Source organism: Aphelocoma coerulescens, chromosome 5, assembly GCF_041296385.1.
Source record: "Aphelocoma coerulescens isolate FSJ_1873_10779 chromosome 5, UR_Acoe_1.0, whole genome shotgun sequence".
Taxonomy (NCBI): Eukaryota; Metazoa; Chordata; class Aves; order Passeriformes; family Corvidae; genus Aphelocoma; species Aphelocoma coerulescens.
The window spans coordinates 36,171,316-36,192,211 of NC_091019.1; the positions used below are offsets into that span (position 1 = coordinate 36,171,316).

A 20,896-nucleotide genomic window follows, 5' to 3' on the forward strand; every position below is an offset into this window, starting at 1 on the left:
GTTAACCTAGTACTAATCTCTAGACCAGCTTCACCTTCTCTGAGCCTTGGAACAGTGCCTGAGAAAACTTAGGAAGCTAGGTATTTGCAGATTATTTGGTATTTTAGTGGTTGAAACAGTACAGACACTGTTTTGCTACTCACTATTCCAAGTATTACAAAGCACTAGTCTTTATTATCATAGTCTTTCACTGTTGTTAAGAATGCTACGTTTGAAAAGATTTCACAGCACAATAGCCAAGTTTAAGCAAGGCTTCTGCTGCCTCTGCTAATGCTGCCTATTGCACAGGCAGCACTGTAGCACCCTGAACACTTGCTATTCTTCACCTTATAGTAAACATCAAAATACCATATCTTAAATTTGTTTTTATATGGGGAAATGAACATTTATTCAGTTATCTACAATCATAAGGGAAGACACGAGGTGAAACTCCTCTTTATATGGCAAATCTGCTCTACAGTCTTACACAAAACAAGCTGTGGTTCTCTTTGTAATTACAGAAAGTAATAAAAAGAAAACTTGAGCAGTAATTGGAATATATTTCCTTAGTTTACATAAAGACAAAAGCAGTGATCATATAGATCACTGTTTTTTAATTTTTTTTTACCAAGATGAAATGTAACTGAGATTCCTTAGTAATCCCAAACAAACTCCTTAGACAAAATCCCAGACTTGTGACATACCTTGGCTGTTAAAATTTTCCTCTAAAATTATCTATAGCATTCTCCATTTTAGTCAAAGTATATGATATTTTCATTACCATAAAAAGTAAGTTTCATCACTGTTGTAAATCACCAGCAGGAATTCTTTCTTACAAACAAAGGAGGAACATATGATAGTGGATCCAAATCACAATACACAGATGATGCAATAATTTCAAATACAGTACTTTATTCCTCAGTGTTTACAGCTGTTAACAAAAGTATCTCTCTCAATACCTGAAAAAAATCCACAACCTTTTTTTCAGTTCTTCAACAAACAAAACAATATTAATTTAGGTATTCACTAAGTGCGAATAAACACAAAAATGTTCACAAACATTTATATGAAAATCTTTTACTTACAACAGAATTTTTGAAAATATTTTTTTTTTCAAGACAAAACTTGAGGTTTAAATCAATTACTCTCATGATGTTATTGCATTGTTTGAGAAATTAAAAGCATACATTCTGACAAGAGGACAGTAGAGGATACCTCCATGGAATATGGTGGTGCTTTAGTTTTCAACTACTGGCTTCACATTTTGAAATTATTTTAAAAAACCTGAAATGGCCAGATTAAAAATCTCCAGCCTATTTATATTTCCATATTTTACATGGTCTACATACATATAATTGAAATATGATACTGAAATAATTTAACTGTTAGAATTCAAGTGGGCATGTACCTGCTTCACTTGATGATTTACTTCATTCAGAACTGTCCTGCCTACTACAAACAGGATGGACTGAAGAGTGTAAAAACATCAAGGCACATCCACATCTGCAGTTAAAATCCAATTAAATCCGTGCAACCTTGCATCCTAAGACTAATGAAACTTTTAAGCATAGATAAGTAGTTTGTTTTTCTGAGTGTATTTCCTTGATGAAGTCAGACTGCTGGTTTACTTGTAGCAAAACATAACATTCGGATGAGCAAACAGAATTTAATCTTAAGGCTTTGGTTGTTAAAAAACTATTCTCTGTTCCTTTGCTGACCAACACTTCACTCAAGGCCAGCAGTCTCATTTGGTATGTCATCAGTCTGTGAGCTATCCCAGACCATTAGGCAAAAACCAAGCTCAGAATCAAGACAACCAGTACTGTGCTCCCACGTGACCCATGAGGGTCTCTCCATAAAGATTGCAGAGGCTGCCAAGGGCTTAAGCCAGTAAGGAGCATAGAAAAAAATTTGGCAAAGGAACTATAGTGTTAGCAGCTGGGTGACATTAAGCCATTATTGCAAAAGTTCACATCCCAGCTAACAAATTCTAAAGGAAAACTTTTGCCTCTTTTTGCCAGGCATCCGCTGGGACCCTAAAGCCTGGGTAAAGCCATATCTATCGCATCAGAAGCAGCATTCTCAAGCAAACTGATGAGAGAGGAAATAACAGGAGAAAAACTTTTGAAAGATAATAGAAAAACTTTTGAAAGATAATAATTTGATTTGGAGCAGAGCTTTACATTCATGCATGAAGTTGCCAGTGAAACAGGATGTCATATGAATGTTTAGGAAAGTAACAAAACACCTTTAAAGCACACCAATGACCACCAATAGGAAATTCGTGCAGAAAGAACTTCTAACTGAGGAACATAAATCCGAAATCAGATCCTAAAGTTCAACCCGCAGCTGAGCCTACAGTTACAAGTGCTTCAAGTCTGCTGTGCTGTTTAATCAGACACACCAGGTTAATCAGATGCCTTCCTGAATCTCTGCAGTAACCTGACCCTGATAAATGCTGTCATGAGTACATTCAGGCATCATCCCCTGTTCCACCTCTGTTCTCAGGAGCAGCCTTACAACATGGGAGATCTAAGAGATACTGGGCAGCAGAAACTCACTTCTTTAAGTGACAGCTCTAAATTTAATTCCTGACTACATATATTTACACAGCCATGATGGTATGACAGCGGACTTCTGTCTCTACTACTGCAGCCACTCCTTCTTCTAGAGTAACAGTGTATGTGAGGGAGAAGGCACCTATACCATGTCAAGACAGGGCTTCTTTTAGGTTGGCAGAGTTAAGAGAGAAAGAAATCACTGAGAAAAGGCAACTGCTGTATGAGGTGTCTTACTGACTTACTAACTAGGCAGTTGGTGATTCCCAAACACAGAGAAGGCCGGGGAGAAGAGGAAAATTAAAAAAAAAAGAGGGAAGAAGAAAAGGCAAGAAGAAATGTCATGTTCTTTTTTACGAAGCTCAGCTTATTCAAACTTTGTGTCTCAAAGCTGATACACAAGGTTATACACATGAATTCCTACCAGACATGATGGCTGCAGGTTTTCTGCCCAATCTGATCTTAAAATTTTTTTTTGAAACACCAATAACGGAAAAAAAGTAAAATGAAAATAAGACACTATCAAAACTCACTACGATTATGAGTTTACAGTACATGCTCCGACCTTTAATGAGTGTCTGATACATTATGAACACAAAAAACAACCTGATTTGATTAACCTGTGTAAAGTATTAGTTCACAGTGTTACTTTAATGTGAAGTTCTGCAAGAATAACCGAATCTAATTGAATAATTTTGACCAAAGCCTTAAGGATTTTAACATTTGAAATTAAAATTAATTTGTATGTCCCACATGAAAACTATGAATGAAGAACAAGCCTAAAAGCAGCATTCTTGAGTCTTTTAAAAGTGGTTTCATCTAGTTCTTAGGCCTACTTTGTTTTTTCTACACAACATTTTAGAGCAGGAGAGTAGACATGCAACATGCAATAATTAGAGAGGTCTGACCATTAATACATTTTTGTTTGTTTAGAAAGGGTTTTATTCCGTTTTCTGAGACTTACTTTAAATAAAATGACAATAAAAAACACCATATAAGCAGTACGAAAAACAAGGACTTTAGTCATCAGATTTTAGTATAAAAGTTCTGTTCAGTTAACTAAAAGAACTCAGTAAGAACATCGGTTGGTCTAATGAAATGGTTCATATGGTCATACTTAATTCTAGCCTAAACCCAAGTCAACATACCTAAATTCCTAATACCAGTAAATACCACCACTGTATCTTGCCAGTTACTCTGTTAAGATTTACAGTACTTTAGTATCTTCGGTATCCTCCCCCTCCTCTTCCACCATATGGATCACCATAGCCTCCCCTGCCACCATAACCTCCTCCCCTGCCACCTTGGAAGCCACCTCCACCCTGGAAGCCACCCCCACCCTGGAAGCCACCCCCACCCTGGAAGCCACCCCCACCTCTTCCACCACCTCTGAAACCTCCACCTCCTCCTCCTCTACCCCCTCCACCCCCCCAGTTACCCCTTCCACCACCACCACCACCTCCCCAGCCACCTCTTCCACCACCTTCCTGTCGTTTTTGCCATGGAGGCATTTCGGGAGGAGGTGGTTCAATCTCTGTTGGTCTGCCTCCACGGTCAGGGACTCTCCCCATCAGAACCTATATGGAAAAATTGGTCATTTTCAGAGTTAAAAAATAATAGAAATAACTTGAAGAGACACAGGATTTTCTCCTGTGGACAGAGAAATGCTGCCTGCTGTTTTCAAGAAATACAGCCCCTCAGTGCAGTGCGTGACAGCAGAATCACTATCTCCTGTCCTTGTAACACCACAACAGAACTCTTGAAAGTGTTCTCATTTTTCACCTCTACAACAGAAATAACTGCAGCTAGCTGACTCATATTACTTTTGTGAAATTTTTATGAAGAACACTGCACACCTGAAGTATTAGTATTGCAATAAGCAATATACATACTTCATATGTAATATATACAAATACAAATATCTATTCATATAGAAAAGATTCCTTATGATGTGGCTCTTCTACCTAAATTTCAAAGTTCAAGTTCAAACCTCATCAGCTGGCAAAAAACAAACTGGCAAATTGATGTGCAGTTCTTGAAGGAACACCAGTTTGCCTACCATTAGAAACTACTGACACTCAGTACAGAGCTGGAATGAACAAAATATGCAATAGGCTGCAGTAACACTTTCAAGAAAAGGAAAAAAAAAAGAGCTCTTGACTATGGCAGGTATTACTCAGTGCACAAAAAGAGACACTGTACTGGACAAAGTCACACGCAACATTAAGTTGAAGAACAAAGATGTACCCCAATAGGTCTTTTTGTTGTTGCTTTCAGATTTCCTAAACTTTGTGTGATCATTGTTAACATTCCCTGATCAGTCCCAGGCACTCCAACTAAAGTCCTCCCAAGAAAAAAACCCCAACTTTCTGAGATCCTACAATAATTAAGAAATTTCAGAGTGTTCAGGATCAAAACATATTAAAGGGTATTTAAATGAGGCAAAGAACATTAGAAAAATCTGTAAATACAGGATAAATAAAAGCAGGCTTAGTCACCATTTGAATGGTGAAACTCACGTCACTACTCGCAAGCTTCAGCTTTTACCACACACAAGAAAGCAGCACAACGTTGTTTCATTACTGTAGCCAAACCAGATAATTTTACTTTGCACCAAAATGACATTTCCACAGAAACTTTTGTGATTTGTAACACACTGATGAACTAGAGATGGTGGTTTACAAACCTAACAACACAATCCTGGCAAGTTAGCCCAGGAACTGATACCACAAATACTGGCATGCATCCTTGATGTGCACAGTTCCACTGAACTCAAGAGGTCATTTGCACACACACATACACCCCCCACATTGTTCCCTCTCATCTACACTACTGTTTCATCCTGTTGCATGACTGACTGTCCAGCAAGATTAAAAAAAAGAAGTTTCTGCAATGTTTACTGAATACTGCAAACCTTCCTTTCTTAAATGGATGAAAGTACCAAGCAAAACCAGTGGAATTCCAGAATTACTTTTGGTAGGTCTGTAAATTCCCATGTTCCTTTATGACATGCCAGAAACAAAAACCATACCTTGTTGATAGCACAGGCGGTTTTCTCCCGTGTTGATCCACTACTTGTTCTTATGATCTTGGACAAATCCTCGCGAGCAGCAAGAAGGTGAGCTAATGTAATGGTCGACTTTGGAGACAACGCATAGCGCTTGGGCTGATAGATCCGTGCTATTTCATCTGTTTTTACCTAAAGGATAACATCAAACAACTTACTTGCCAGGCATCAAACACACCAACAGACTTCCAATAAACCACATACTGGTCTCAGTAAGTTTCATTTCTGAAAATACAGACTACCTTACATAGTGCCAGTTATCACCAATTCTCTTCCTGTTGGTGAAGCTATTATACAGAAAGTGCTGCTGGTTATGTATAATTGATGCTGAAACTTAGCACCATTACAAAAGAAACTCCTCTATCCACTGGCATCAAACAGATTCCTTCATGTCTTCCAACATGTCTACAGACTAAAACTTAAGGAGTACATCCTGCTCTCTCAAGAGCTTTCCATAACCATATTCAACAGACTGCTTCTAAATGTGATGAAAACAGAGCAGCTTCAAAGGTAAATTTGTGGAAAAAACCTGAAAATATACCAGTGCTGCAAAACACTTATGTAAGCCATGAAAAAGTGAGACTAAAAAGGAGAGAGTACTAGATTTTTTCCAAGCATGCTTTGATGCTTCATTTGTTTAACAAAAAAAGAAAAATACATATACTTTCTAGGAAAATTTGGAATGATCTTCAGAGTGAAATGAAACATCTGATATTGGCTAGATCAGACAATAGCTGCTGAACCTTTACAAGACTGTTTTCCTAGACAATTACTCCATCCTTTGTGAACCCAATTCAGTCTGCAAACTTATCCCTCTTGGGGACTGAACAAGTTACAAAAAACTGAAAAAAAAAACAAAAATGCCACACCATCAAAAGCAGAGAAACATATCAATACCTATTTAATAGTGGGGAAAAAAAGGCAAGCTAACAAATCTTAAAAAGACAACAATTTGTTTCCTTCTCTAAATTACTTCAATGCCAGAACATTTTCAATTCTCAAAACCTTCTCAAAGAAGTTATGAACATCCTTCAAGAGAAATAAGGGGAAAAAAAAGATTGAAAATAATACATAATTTTGAATTAGTATATAACTTGGTTATTTCTGTAACTGCATATATTTCACATCAACAGTCTTTAAAAGACAGGAAAATGAATCATCTGACTACTTTATCATCAAAAATCTCTTTAAACTATTCTTCTATTTCAAAAGGGCATTCATTGTTTTTCACATTGTTTGAATGGAACAATAGCAAGTAACAAAGTTTTAGTCTGCTTAAGTTAGTCATCAGTCACATCAACTACATTTCAGAAGTATACTCTAAATCTGAAGATATATAATTGTATTGGTACAGTTGTAAGGAAGTTATACAAGTAGGGACATCTCCTGGCTTCTCTAAGCTAAATGCCCCCCTTTTCCTTTCTTGCAGCATAAAAGCATTCACAACCCCTTCAGAAGTTAAACAGTGAGCCATTCCAACACAGCATAGCAGCACCTAGATTCATGTCTTGCACTTGATATTTAGTGAACTTCACGAAGTTGATTCTGCATGTGTCAATGACAAATTGTGATGCCGCAAAGACTGGTGACAAAGACAATCCATACTTTCAGTAAGCTTTCCAAATTTTAAGATTTATCCATCTTCAGCTTTCTACAGAAACCTTTGGCAGGAAAGCTGATCTTGCTGCCTCCAGCTTCTCACATGTGCCTTCATCAAATTACAAACTTCATGTATCTTATCTCCCTACTCTGCTGGATACACACAAGATATATTTCCAGCTCAGAAATATCATGACTGTTTTTTAATATACAAAGTTCTAGGAAATAGTACAAATGAAATTATCAGAATTAAAGCAATACCAGCAGAGCAAATACAGAGGAGTGCTTTGGAATTTTTAGTGACCTGAAGGATTACAAGCAATTGTGTGATTTTCTCACACAAGTTCCTATTCAAATAACCTGTTCGACTGCACAACTGTTCATCCAGCAGCACTGAATCCAAGATAGGGGGCAGTCCCTGTAACCACACAGACGTCATGAGCAGTCACGTTTTACACCCAATCTATGTTAAGGCTCAGTGCTTGTCTTACTTTTGCATCTGCATGAAAAGTGCTGAATTCCCTCCTAGTCTACTTCATTGGAGGGTGTTAGATACAGAAAAGAAAACAGGGAGATGGGAACTTTAAATAAAGTGAGAAACCCCAACAAAGGATGCTAGAATTTCTAATTGTGAAGCTATAACTAGTCACAAAGGATGGGCTGTGCCACCTGGTTAAATCCATCCCCTTCCTCAATACCTAGGATTTGGATATTACAAATATTTGGATATTTGGGATGAGAAACAGGCTGGAAAAAAGGTAACAGTGATAGAAGTTTATTTGTGTATTTACATGGTATGCATATTCTGTAGGAAGACTTGGGGAACTGTAGCAGACTCCCACCTACAGGAAGCAAAAAGTACATCAAGTTTACCTTTGCTCTATCAGACCAGCCAAAAGACTGTACAGTCACATCGAGCCTCTTCATTAACATCCGCCGTCGGCACTCGTACTCACTGCAAAGAGCATCATTGATTTTTTCCAATCTTTCCTGCAGTGTTACAATAAAAAATTCAAACACTCAAATATATAAAGTTATAGAAGTCAATTCAAAGTTAATCCCATTTATCAACTAAGTTGTCTATCCCAAGGTGACTACTATAAACTACATAGCATCTATGTAATGCTACAGTAGTACATATATACAAAATGTTTTGAAACTGAACAACCGATGAATCAACACAAGGTCTGTTCTATAATGTCAATTCTGGAAGTATCTAATTATTGTTGTTAGTATTTAGCAATTGAATTTTAGTATTAATATTCAGCAATAGAAGAGTGACTTTAAAAAGGCAAAGTTAAATGAAGCCATATGCATTTATTTTGACCATCCTGTTAAATGGAGAAAAGAAATGGAGAAACTTTTATTTACCACTTGGTCAGAGTTCAGAGGTTTTGTTAGCAGTGATTTCCCCACATGGTTATTTTTAACTTTTGAGAGAATGTCCTTTATCTGAAAAAAACACATACATCTCAGAACACAAATATTTAGATTTATTTCAGCACAATTTGTTGCAACCTCATTTTGTTACTTGGAAGATCAAGCACAGCATGTTTGTTTCAGCAGACTCATGAAAACATACACATCTTCTCTGGTTTATGATCCACTTTAAAAAGATTTCCTGAATACTTTAAGAAGATGACCAGCCTCTATGCAAAAATATTTTATGGCACATCACTTCTCTTCCCATCAACAGAACAGTATCTATATAGCAAATCTGTCAAGTGCATACAGAAAGTAAGACTAGTTAAATTACTAACTTTACATATACCTAAGTGTTGTAACTACAACAGGAAGTTCAGAGTTCTGTTGCCAAATGCTACACTGGGCTACAAAAAATCCGGTGATGGGTGCTATGAAGAAAGGCAGGAGATATGATAGGTATGCAGTCATTGTTTCTCATCAATTTTATTCTAATCCTTTAAGTGGTTCCAGCTAACATCATGTTTAAAACTTTTGCATTCACTCCAAATCAAACTTGCTTATACTTCTTCCACTAGTTCTTGCTCTCAATAATCAGAAGTGAAATATGCTCTGTCTTCCAACCACCACCACATTCTCCTCTCTCATTACAAGAAACCTCTACCTCCTCTTCTTGAGTGAACTTCCTTTGGCAAAGGTCTTCTGAAACCATTACCAAAAATGCTCAAAACACTTGTGCATAACTTTCCAGCCAACTGGTTTTTCAGCTGGAGTTGACTGCATGCATATTATTGTTCCTTCAAGTTTTGTATCCAGTCTGACGGAGTGAACTACATCTTCATTTCCTTTAGTAAATAACCATGGGGAACCAAGCAAAACAAGTAAAACTAGAGTTAATTTTCTTTTTTATGTCAAAGGAAGGATTAAGGTGGTGCACAATCTACAGTAAAACCTGTAGCTGGGGAGAGCCATTAGATACATTTGCAAGGACTGTAAGACTTCATGTGAGCACACAGGCATTCACACTACATTTGTTACAGAGGCGTGGTTCAAAGCTCAGTTTTGAGTGTCACATATTACAGAAATATGATCTCTAGTGATTGCTATGAAAAAAAATTCCAGAAGTCAGAAATCAAATTCTAGAGCACTCAGTTCATTGTTAAAATAAATACTCAGAAAATCAACTCTCAGGAGTATATGTCAGGATTTTTGTAAGTATCTCAATTTTTTTTTATATATATGAAGAAAAAAATCTGATCTCAAATTCTGTGTGAAAACCAAGATGTACGTATTTTGTTCTTTCTTTTTACATCACTGCTGGGCAGCACTATGGCAGGTTAAAAACACAATATCCCAGAAAAAGTCTGAGGTAAATATATTGTGCAGTGAACAAACTAAGGGAAAACTGTGTTTTGACTCTCTCAGAAAAGAGAGCCTAGTAGTATCTGAAAGTGGCCATCTAATTACTGTAATATTCCCTGCTGTTATATTTCATTCAAATCAAAAGAGGTTACAGTAAGGGTGAAGTTCAGTTCCATGTACCCTACTGATCCCAACACTCCTCTTTCTCTGATAATTCTTGCTTCTCTACAACCTTTATTTTCTTTACAAAAAGCACTCCAGGGTTGTCTGTCTGTCTTCTGAATGTAGCCTTTTTTTTTGACTGAAGCATGTACACGGTGCCTGTCATATTCTGCTCCAAAATGCAAATGTACCTAAGCACAAACTATGTTTGAATTTAAATAAGTGCCTGAAGAATCAAAATCTAAAGTTAATAATCAGCAATAGAATAAGATCAGTATGACAGCAAGAGATGAACAGATCAGTAATTAGTATAGAAGAAGGAATGAACAGCAGACTAATTAAAAATTCTATTGGGCAAGAGGTGTCTATTCCTATACCATTGAGGTCAGAAATATTACCTCAAAGGTTGAAAGGAAGAGAGTCTATCAAAATGAGACCAGCTGCTGAAACAAAAACCAATACAACAAAATTAAAAATCTTCAATATAATTCACAGTTAAGAGTGTGAAAGAAGATCTGAAAACCAGATGATGAATACTATCTAGAGGCTAGAATTATTTTAAGTTTGCAGCTGCAAGGACAACCAAGAGGTAAATGCAACACTGGGCTCCACACATTCTGCCATCACAGGTCGATCAGCGCTGCATACTCCTGATTTCCATGAACTGAAAAGTGAAAGGAAGTTTAGAGAGAACAATTAAGAAAGGTAATCAATGAAAATCAGAACTAGAAGAAACAAGAGCAGCTAAATGAAACAATCCTTTATTGACTGAGAAACCAGCCCCAAGTTTCTGCAACCTCTTCTTTCCAAGTTAAAGAGAATACCGATGTAATTTTTATCCAGTACAGCCTTACTAATCAGTAACAGTTAAGGAGGAATCTCTTCACTGATGAACTGGTCTATGCTCATGAACTGGTCTATGTTTATGACACACTGTAAAGTCATATTCAGAACACTGAATCTGCACTTGCTCCTCACTCCCATCAGCAGGGCTCATGGGGAAATTCTACTGCTATAATGGTGAAATAAGATGAGCTGCCTTACAGTTGCAGAATATGTTGTCCAGCTATGACTGATGACAGAGGAATGAACACAAGAACCCTGACACACAACAGTATGCCAAAGGACAAGAATACAATGGATGTGAGAATCATCTATGTTATAACCCATATTCCCACACACAGCAGTTGCCCTGGATTGAGAAGGATAAGCAGGAGTCCAAAAAAACACCACAACCTAAAGAGAAGCCTGCACATATAAGTGGGAACAATACTAAAAGCAGTGCCCAGATAAGAGAGCACTGAAAACATACTCCAAGAAACATATAACAAATTCTAACAGCCTAATCATCCTAAAGATTTTACACAGTCAGGTGTAAAAAGCAAACCAAATAATTAGAACTAGATGTAGACAATATTTGACTATCTGACATACTGTGCAATCAATGACCTTGATGACACTAGAAATTTATGGGATTGCTTCAAAAGTTCACACACTCTCTAAATAGAAAATGAAAACGAATAAAACGTGAGACAAAAATATCAACTTCAAAATCTGCTGATAAAAATACAGTTATTCTACTGTTACCAAATGAAGTGTATCTTTATGTATTGAACACATTTCTCATTTGTTTTGTAATTTTGTACTACTGAAAAAAAAATTTAGCTCACATTTCATTATCATGTTCAATATATTTATTAAATATCCTCATCTTCTGGCGAAACAGAGCAGTAATTTTTACATTTAACACCTCTTGCACAGAAAAACATCATGTATGAATGCACCTCCAGGGTTTTTGAGATTTTGAAAAAACCTGACCTGGGGACAGGTGTCATTTTATTAAGTCAAAATATCAACACTTTGAGGAAAGAACACTGCCCTGATTAGTCATCAGGTGTACTGTACAACTGTACAGTTGCAGAGAGATCACCTAAAATCTTAAGAACAAAATATTTTTAAGCCTCTCTTTCATATACCTGCAGATAAATTCAGTATTTATCTAACTCTAAATACATTTTTGCTTGACCCTGATGGTGAACAGGACAACTCTTTTGTCTTGTTCCCTGCAGTTACATTAATACTTACTGTCCAGGCACCATTACATCTGTAAAATTACCACAGATCAACAGTTAAATGTAATATATTAATTAAAATATTAATAAATTCTAGGATGTATACCCAAATATGTAAAAAAAAAAAAAATTCTTCTAACATTTCACTTAAGTGTTATGTTAGCTTAATTTTGACTTAGTTTGTTTGGTAGCCCTTTATAGTTTCTTTTCATTCTACTGATATGTGAAAAGTAGCAGAGTACTTTTCATAACATGGGCAAAAAAAGTTCAGAAGTCTTTTAAATAATATCACACTAAGAGTTTTTTCAGATAAACAGTATTAGAATGTCACTTTGTAATTAGGTGTGAAATTCACACTACCTGGATTGGAAAACAGCCAGATGTAAGCACTAGTTACAAAGCACAACAGTGGCATAAACTTTTCTGAATCTTTCATCAATGTTCATTTAGAATTTATGGAGGTTTTGGCACTACATTTCAGAATGACTTCTAGATTCCCGCTTTGTAAATATACTTTACAAGGGAACAGCATCTTAAACAACTGAAAAATTACTATTACTTTTCAGTATTATACAATAGAATAAAATACACTTAGAGGTAGAAGGCTGTAATACTGTCAATTTATCTCTCACATTTTCACAGTGACTATGTTGATAACCACTACCCTAGGTAATTACAGGAGATGCAAAAGATACTTGCTATGATCGTATATTCAAAGTTTGAGCTACTATAAAACTCATTTTGAATGAAGAAAGGAATCCTGATTTTATACTAATCTCTTAAATAAACTAGAAAATTACTTAAAACAATAAATGTTCTAATGTTCCATACCAAAATACAGTGTGTGATCTCTCCCTTTGGTAGGTTGCTGCTGCACAGCCAAACTATTCTCAGAACTACTCCCACAGCTACTGACAATGCTGAAGATGCTGGACAGAGACAAAGAGCAGACATGTTGAAATGCTGAAGATACATGTGCAGATACACTAAATAAAAATACTAGATCAGTATGTAAGCCTGTATTATGAATGACATAAATGACATAAATGACATTATGAATGACTAAACATCAACAGTGCAATTTTATGCAGAACCTAACCAAATCAAAAGCCAAAAAATATTTGGAAAAAGAAATGGATCATTTCAAGTGAATTTCTGTGAGCATATAAAGAAAAGTAATAAAATGGTGCTCTTAAAAAAAATGTTTACAAAGCCAATGAACTTTAATTGGTAGCACCACCTTTCTAATGCAGCTATACTGATAAATGTAGGTCTCTAACTCTTGCTCCCTGCAAATATAACTCCAAACTTGTCGTACATTAAAGTAATGGATGAAGGACAAGTAAACACATAGCAGAAATGCTACAAAATCTCCTGCAAGGTAGGAAAAAAATCCTTTTTTTATAAGGGATGAAACACACAGAGAACAAATTACATTATTAATCTGGAGTCACAGAAGATGAACGAACTAGTTTTGCCACCTTTCTACACTTTGAAGTGAGTAAAAGTGGTATAACCACTGTGGAACTGACAGACCTGAAAACTATTGGAAAATAGTCCAGGCAGCATTATTAAAAAAAACCCAACCAAAACCAAAGATAAAACGCTTTTAAGATTCTGCTCATTTTAGTACTTCTGAAAGTTTAACAGTTTATACAAACTGGGATGCCAACACTATGCACAATTCAAGCCTGTGATCCTATCTGATAGGAAATCTTGAACTTTGCAAAAGGCAGCAGATGCCAGCTGTCTAATAATTCAAAGGAAATGTGTGTATGAAGGAACTGGTGCTCCAGGTCTGGTCTTGCTGTCCCACAACTGCAGAACTGGAATCCTATCCCTATAATGGGATGAAACTAAATCTGTACCTAAGAAGTGAAGCAAAGAACTGAGCAAGGAAGGCCACCAGCCATGGTTGCAGCCTATAAACACACATGGATGTAAACATAGCTAACACAGAGGGAGAGCAGCACAATCAGGGCAGTTTCAATCCAGTAGTTATTAGCTGTAACTCTGACATCTTCATTCTCAGAACACTGCTTTTTGAAAACAATTTTTGAAAACTGTTTTTTCATTCCTTCAAAAATATTTACTGGATGTAAAGATTTCCTTAGAACTAAATGTATCAGGCACAGTTAATAGTGTAGGAATAGTCATTTCTGTTTGCCCCTGGGTGATACCTTTTATAAATGAACCTATTAAAGGTTTTGTCTTGTCATGCTGAAGACAGATGTAAGAAAACCATGCAAGTAACAGGCCCTCTCCCCAAACTCTCTGAATGTTCAACTGCCCACTGGCTGATGAGGAAGAAGAAAAAAAAGAAGCACAATCATGTAAAATTATTAAACTCAAAGACCCAGAAGCAGAGGGAACTTTTATTCTACCCTTAAGGGAGGACTGGTCACTCTCTCCCCAAATACCAGAGAGAGATGAAGAGCAAAACTTTTATCTGTCTGACAAAGAAGATAACTTCCACCTCAAGAGCCTATTTACATCCTGCACCAAGGAAATTAGACTAAGGATCACATCAGTGAAATGAGTTAGAACCTAGAGGGACACCATGGAAAGAAGCATCTTGCTGAATAAGGTTTAACAGGGCTTATTCATGCAATTCAGGCATTTTCATCCTCTTTGCAACTAAGGCAATAGCACCAACAAAACCATACTTGCAATTAAGAAATTAATAAACTAAAAAGAATTTAATTTTTGGATATTAAATTTAAATACATCCCAGAAATTACTGCAGGTATATAAATGCACAATCAGTTATTACCCAAAGTCTTCTGCTTGCTGCAGCACATTTGAATGGGTGAGAGGAAAACTTACCATTGAAACTTGCATGGCAAAGTATGTCTTACCAGGTACATTGCAACCTCAGGGAAATGCTGAAATACTTCAACTCAAAACAGTTTAACTTAAAACACTAAGCTGGCTTTCAGAATTAAAATTCTTTTGCACTTGTCAGATAGGGCTTTTATGGGTGAGACTGCTAGGCCTCAACTCTAGGATCAATGCTTACAGAGATAGCGTTTACAGTTTAGCAACAGAGAGAAGATGTAAAAGCCCATACCTTTTGTTCCACGCTGGTTAACAAGGGAGGAATACCAGAAGATGGGGAGTTTGGCAGACCCAGTGCATCGCAAATAGCTTGCACTTCCTGAATAATTTCATTGTGCTTTTCCAAATGAGAGCCCTTACTTTTCTTGCTGTGCAGTATCTTTAAAGCCTGAAGTTCTGTACTTAGAAATACTAGAGAGAAAAGCACCAAAATGGCAAATTTAGAGACACTTAAATATTTCTGCATCCACATTCTCAGTACAGCTACAATATATACATTTGTAAGATAACCATGATAAAAGGGAGACTTTCTCAGTTCTCTCCTGAACAGGTCAGTATCAGTTTCCTATTCTTTACCTCAATTTCCTCTCACCTGACTTCCTACCTTCAGTCTACACACTGCATTTAACTGTTCAACTCCCTTCTGCCACTAGACCCCAAATTCCTTGGGTTCTTTCATGTTATCACGCTGGTTCTTGCTGCCACTCCTCTGTCCAAGTCCAACTTAAACTTAGACGTTGTTTCTCTCAATTCTGCTTTCAGCACGTGCAAACTGTGCAGCCTTTCTGTTCAAGCTGCCCTGAGATCCCTCACAAACACAGGAAGCAAGGTCTCAGTTTAGGTGAGCTGAACAATTGGACCAAGAGAGGGATCAGGAGGCCTCAGTAGGTTGCACCATACTTTTAAAAGAAATTTTAGTTTCTGCTAAAACAGGTTTCTAATGCTGCTCTATTTTTCATTTTGCACAAGTGAGTTGAAGCATGCTGAGCTAGGATGTAACAACTGTACACATCAACTTAAAAACACATAAAGAACTCTTCAATGTAAATTGTACAGTAATAATAAACCATGCACCTAAAATACTGTATTATAAATGGGAAAAATTATTATTACTTACATAGGAGTTTAAGACAATCTTCTTTCTCTCTTAATCTATCTTTGATGTCTCCAGATATCAATGATGAATATGGACAAGCCATTTCTCTCAGAAAGCCACTAATTTCAAGCTGGAAGCTCTCTATATCTTTCACACCTATGGAAATAAATGCACAATTAATGGCTTTTTACAGAAACATCAAACTGCAATCTAATTTTTTTAACTTACACACTTCAATTGCAGATTTCAACAGTCCAAAGATCAACCACCTACCACCCAAGTAACATTCTTCTTTAAAAAGTCCTACATACAAGCAGACATGGCTTCTAATAGTATATTGTACTCGTGCTTTGAATGAGGTAATGCTACAGAAGTCTGCGAAGACATGAATGCAAACGAACATCAGCAGGAAGTGAACAATTTATGTCACTAAGTAGCGTGATTTTCTGATGAAGAAGTCACAGGAGTCATGAACTCATTATTTTCAGTGATTGTTTTTAGTTCCACTACTTTTCTGGTGAAAACAAAAGTAATATAAAATCCCATCCAAATTCCAGCACTAGACAGAAATAATCAGGCAGTGCTACCTAGCACCTCGTGTGCCCACACATGGTGCCGACTGGAATATTGCATTGGACCAACAGCCCGAAAATACCCAGCACTGCAATTTATGTCATCAAAATATGACTGCAGGTGCAAATGTACTTTTTACATTTACATATATATACCTAAAACCACCCCAAATCACCTTCTTTCTCCCTTTTGAAACAGTCTTCACAACACAAGTCCTTAATCTAAGAGCTGCGTATACACAAATATCAGCCTGGGTTTGGCTACCTTTCAGCTTTCTTGTAAACTTCAACACTGTAATTTCACTATTAGCTGAATAATATGGGTCTAAATCCACTGAAAAAATACTAAATTAATGTTCATATACCATCTGTTGCAGTGATGCTTTCTTCCATATTACAAAGTGATTTTATCTGGGAACCTAACCAAACACAAAGCTCAAAAAATTCCGGTGAAGACAATCCATTTTCTGCTGCTTTATTCAGGGCTTCCTCCTCCAACAGGGCACCCGTGTACCTGTACAGGCAGATAAGCATTAGTCATAAGAAAGTGTAACATAAAAGATACATATTTTCCAATTATTTTACTCTAAGGTGGTTAGTAACTACAGTTAAAGGAATTAGTCTTTCTACATTACTTTTGTTAACCAAAAAATTATTGGTCCTTTACAAACAAAATAGTTTGTCAGAAAATACAAGGCAGGCGTTTTCACATGTCTATCTGAAAACAGACTTTGATCTCTCAAAACACACCTGCCAGAGAAGAACTCTAGTACTAATTCAAGTGTTTAGTCAAATTGCCTCCTAACATTAACAATTCACTGCCCTGGAGTACTGGGAATAATGTAACTGAAAATTAAGTTTTGCACAGATTTTGTCCCGTACCATGCGAAGCACATCGCGGGAGGCGGGCAGGCACCACAGAACGAGGTGCTGCCCCGCCAGCCTCCAGCGGCCGCCCCAGTGCTGACCACCGCTGCTGCACCCCTGCACCCCACGGAGCGCCCGGGCTCCTCTGCCCTCCCTGCACTACACCCGGGGACCCCGCTCCCGGCCGAGCCCCGGCCCCGCCGAGCCCCCCAGCACCCGCCGAAACGCAGGGCCCGTCCCTCTGCCGATCCCGCGCTCCCCTTCGCTCCCGCCTCCGGCCCGGCCTCTCGCCCTCGGCTGCGGTGGCCCGTTCCACGCCCAGCCGGGCTGCCCTCAGCCCCTCGCCGGGGGAGCCGCCGCTGCTCCCCGGTTACCCCAAGGCCTCCAGCGCGTCCAAGATGTCGCTCTCCATCCCCGGGCCCGGCGGCAGCTCCCTCATGCCGGCGCCGCGGCGCGCGGTGCCCGCCTCAAACCGGCCCTCCGCAACCCGCGCCCGCCGCCGCGTTCCGCTGCCGCCGCACGGGAGCCCAGGCCGGGGGGAGGCCCCGGGCTGCCCCCGCCCCTCTCTCGGCGGCCGCCCCCGCCCGTGTCTGGGGATGACCCTTCCACACAGCCCTGCTCTGCCTTTCCGCCCGGGATGGGGAGCGCCTGGGTTCCCTCACCCTTCCCCGGCGGGGCTCGTCTCCTGGCCCTGCGGCTGTGGTCCGGATTTGGCCCCAAACCCCTGCCCGCTGCAGTCGCCTACCCTGCTCCATCGGGTACCAGCCAGCTGGAGACATACAGGGCCAGGAGAGACCACAGCCACCCTTTTGGGCTCCGGACGTGGCTCATACCCAGGGCAGCCAGCTTTGCCACTCTCATCCCAAGCTGCCTCTGGGATGTGGTTCGAAAAAGCAGGTTTTGAGGCCTGGACATATGCGATATTTCTGGGACCTCTCAAATTGTGAAATTCTGCCTGAGATGGTGCAACATATATCTCCTGGGCATCTATAGCCCTGATTTTCCACTGTGGGGTGCCTCAGCCCTGCTGTGCTTTATTTTGGCTGAGGTGGAGTTAACTCTCTTCACAGTGGCTGGTATGGGGCTGTGTTTTGGGTTAGTGCTGAAAACGGTGTTGATAATATAGAGGTGTTTTTGTTATTGCTGAGCAGCAGTTGCACAGAGCCAAGGCTTTTTCAGCTTCTCGTAGTGTCATGGTAGAGAGTACCTCCACCTGTGAAGGGACTGGGGGGACATAGGAAGCTGGGAGGGGGCACAGCCAGGACAGCTGACCCCAATTACCAAAGGGATATTCCAGGCCATGTGGCATCATGATCAGTATATAAAGCTAGAAGGAAAAGGAGTAAGGGCGGATGTTTGGAGTGATGGCATTTGTCTTCCAAGTAACTGTTGTCCTGGGGATGGCTGAACATCTCCCAGCCTGCCCATGGGAAGCAGTGAATTAATTCCTTGTTTTGCTTTGCTTGCATGCATGACTTCTGCTTTATGTATTAAACTGTCTTCTACCTCAACCCACAAGTTTTCTGGCTTTTCCTCTTTATTTTTTAACCTATGTGTGTTCTTACTTTTTGGGTTCTCTCTCCAGCCCCAGTGGTGGGGGAGCGAGTGAATGGTTGCATGATGCTTAGTTGCCAGGTGGTGTTAAACCACAACAGCCCTTTTGACCTTCTTTTACCAGTGTTTTCTTATATGGACCTTCAGAAAATCCGGTGGCTGAATCTATGATGAAGACCACAAAGGCATACAATTGGATGGTAGTCATTACAACATAGATGTTCTTAACGCATGAAATCTCCTCAATTTTTGAAGCAACTATTTTGAATTATTTCTATTTAACAGAAGACGTAGCTTTATTGAGTGCTAAGCTTTAAAAAGTGGGAATCAGGACAGCCATGACATCTTCCCACACCCACAGACAGAAATCTAGAAATTAAAAACATTGTTTATGGCAGTCAGGGAAAGAAGAGCATCCGGAAGGCTGACACACTTCTGTTGACCATCTGTGCACATCAGTGTCGGTACCTCAGCAGTCTCTTTCACAGCTCACAACTGTCTTGTACCATATGACTGAACTTTAAAGGGACTTTTGTTTCAAATGGGCTAACATAATTGCCCTAAATGAAGGAGCATCCGAGAGCAGAGATTCTGAACATAAACTCTTGCTCCTTTTCAAACATTAACATCCAATTAATAGAATGAAAAAACAAGGGAAGCAGAACTGGACAGAAATAGCCAGTTCTCTTTTCCTTTCTGTTTTAAAGCGTTCTCTCTGTGCTACCCAGAGTGATTCATCACTGTACAGTTGTTCTGCAAAACTGAGCAGTTTTCATATCAGTCAACAATGTAGGCTAAGAAAAAGAACTGGGAATAATTAGAAGTAAAACTAGCATAACATAATCTATCAAAACTAAAAAGAAATCTGGTAATTTAGGAGATACTGTGTGTACAAGTAGGTGGCAGCATTATTCCCAGGGTCTCTCTGTAAATTTTCCTACATGCCATTAAAGTATTTTGCTAATTTATGTTACAGGACAATATCTAAATTAGTAATTTCTTCCACTGTCTTTTGATAGCATTGCTTATATTTTCTATCTATCTATCTATCTATCTATCTATCTATCTATCTACCCACCTACCTACCTACCTACCTACCTATACCTATATATATATATGTGATATATATGATAGCCGAGCATATGTCTCAGTCACTGTTTTAATACCACAAGGTGTTCTTGAAAAGTTGTAATTTTTTTTATACTAGAGATGTTCTGTGTATGAGGGAAAACAAGTTGGAATTTCCCAAGTTGTCTCTTGACACCCACAATTGAAAGATGATTTTGGTTGTGATTATATACTTTCCTCTCATAGTGTTACCATTCATGCAGTCCACAGCTTTCTCCGTGTCCATTACTGAGTTTCCCATCTGTGGGGGAAGGAAAAAGAATCATGAGAAAACTGTCTAAAATACATTTTGTAACCATCTATGCCCATGGGTGTGGACTTTGCCTTTTCCCCATGCCCTTTGCAATATACAAACATAAAACCACAAACACACAAGTGAGAATACCAAAGGAAGAGGTCTCAGCGCACAGCCAGCCATTACTTTCCAACAGAAGGCCTGTGTGACTTTAGCTAGGTCACCAGTGCCCTAGAGCTTTTCAGTTTTTGTCAGGATTTCTTTTTCACTAGTCTGCCAGTTAGCCATCTCCCTCAGCAGTCAGATAACTCTTGGTGCTAGCACAAGGAAGAAATAGAAATGCACAGTCTGGATTAGAAAATGAAGATCTGGATCAGCACTGGCT

The 20,896-nt window shown here is 38.7% G+C and overlaps 1 protein-coding gene across 1 annotated transcript; it reads right to left on the reverse strand.

The window, feature by feature from the left end:
• Positions 1-866: 866 nt before the first annotated feature.
• Positions 867-18,097, reverse strand: FAM98B (family with sequence similarity 98 member B). Its single transcript, XM_069017697.1, has 8 exons — positions 17,969-18,097; positions 17,093-17,241; positions 16,177-16,311; positions 15,292-15,470; positions 8,575-8,655; positions 8,077-8,193; positions 5,569-5,736; positions 867-4,114 (listed from the first exon to the last, which is right to left on the reverse strand). The coding sequence occupies exons 1-8, from the start codon at positions 18,031-18,033 to the stop codon at positions 3,755-3,757; spliced, it is 1,254 nt and encodes a 417-aa protein (XP_068873798.1). The 5' UTR covers positions 18,034-18,097; the 3' UTR covers positions 867-3,754.
• Between the last annotated feature and the right edge of the window lie 2,799 nt (positions 18,098-20,896).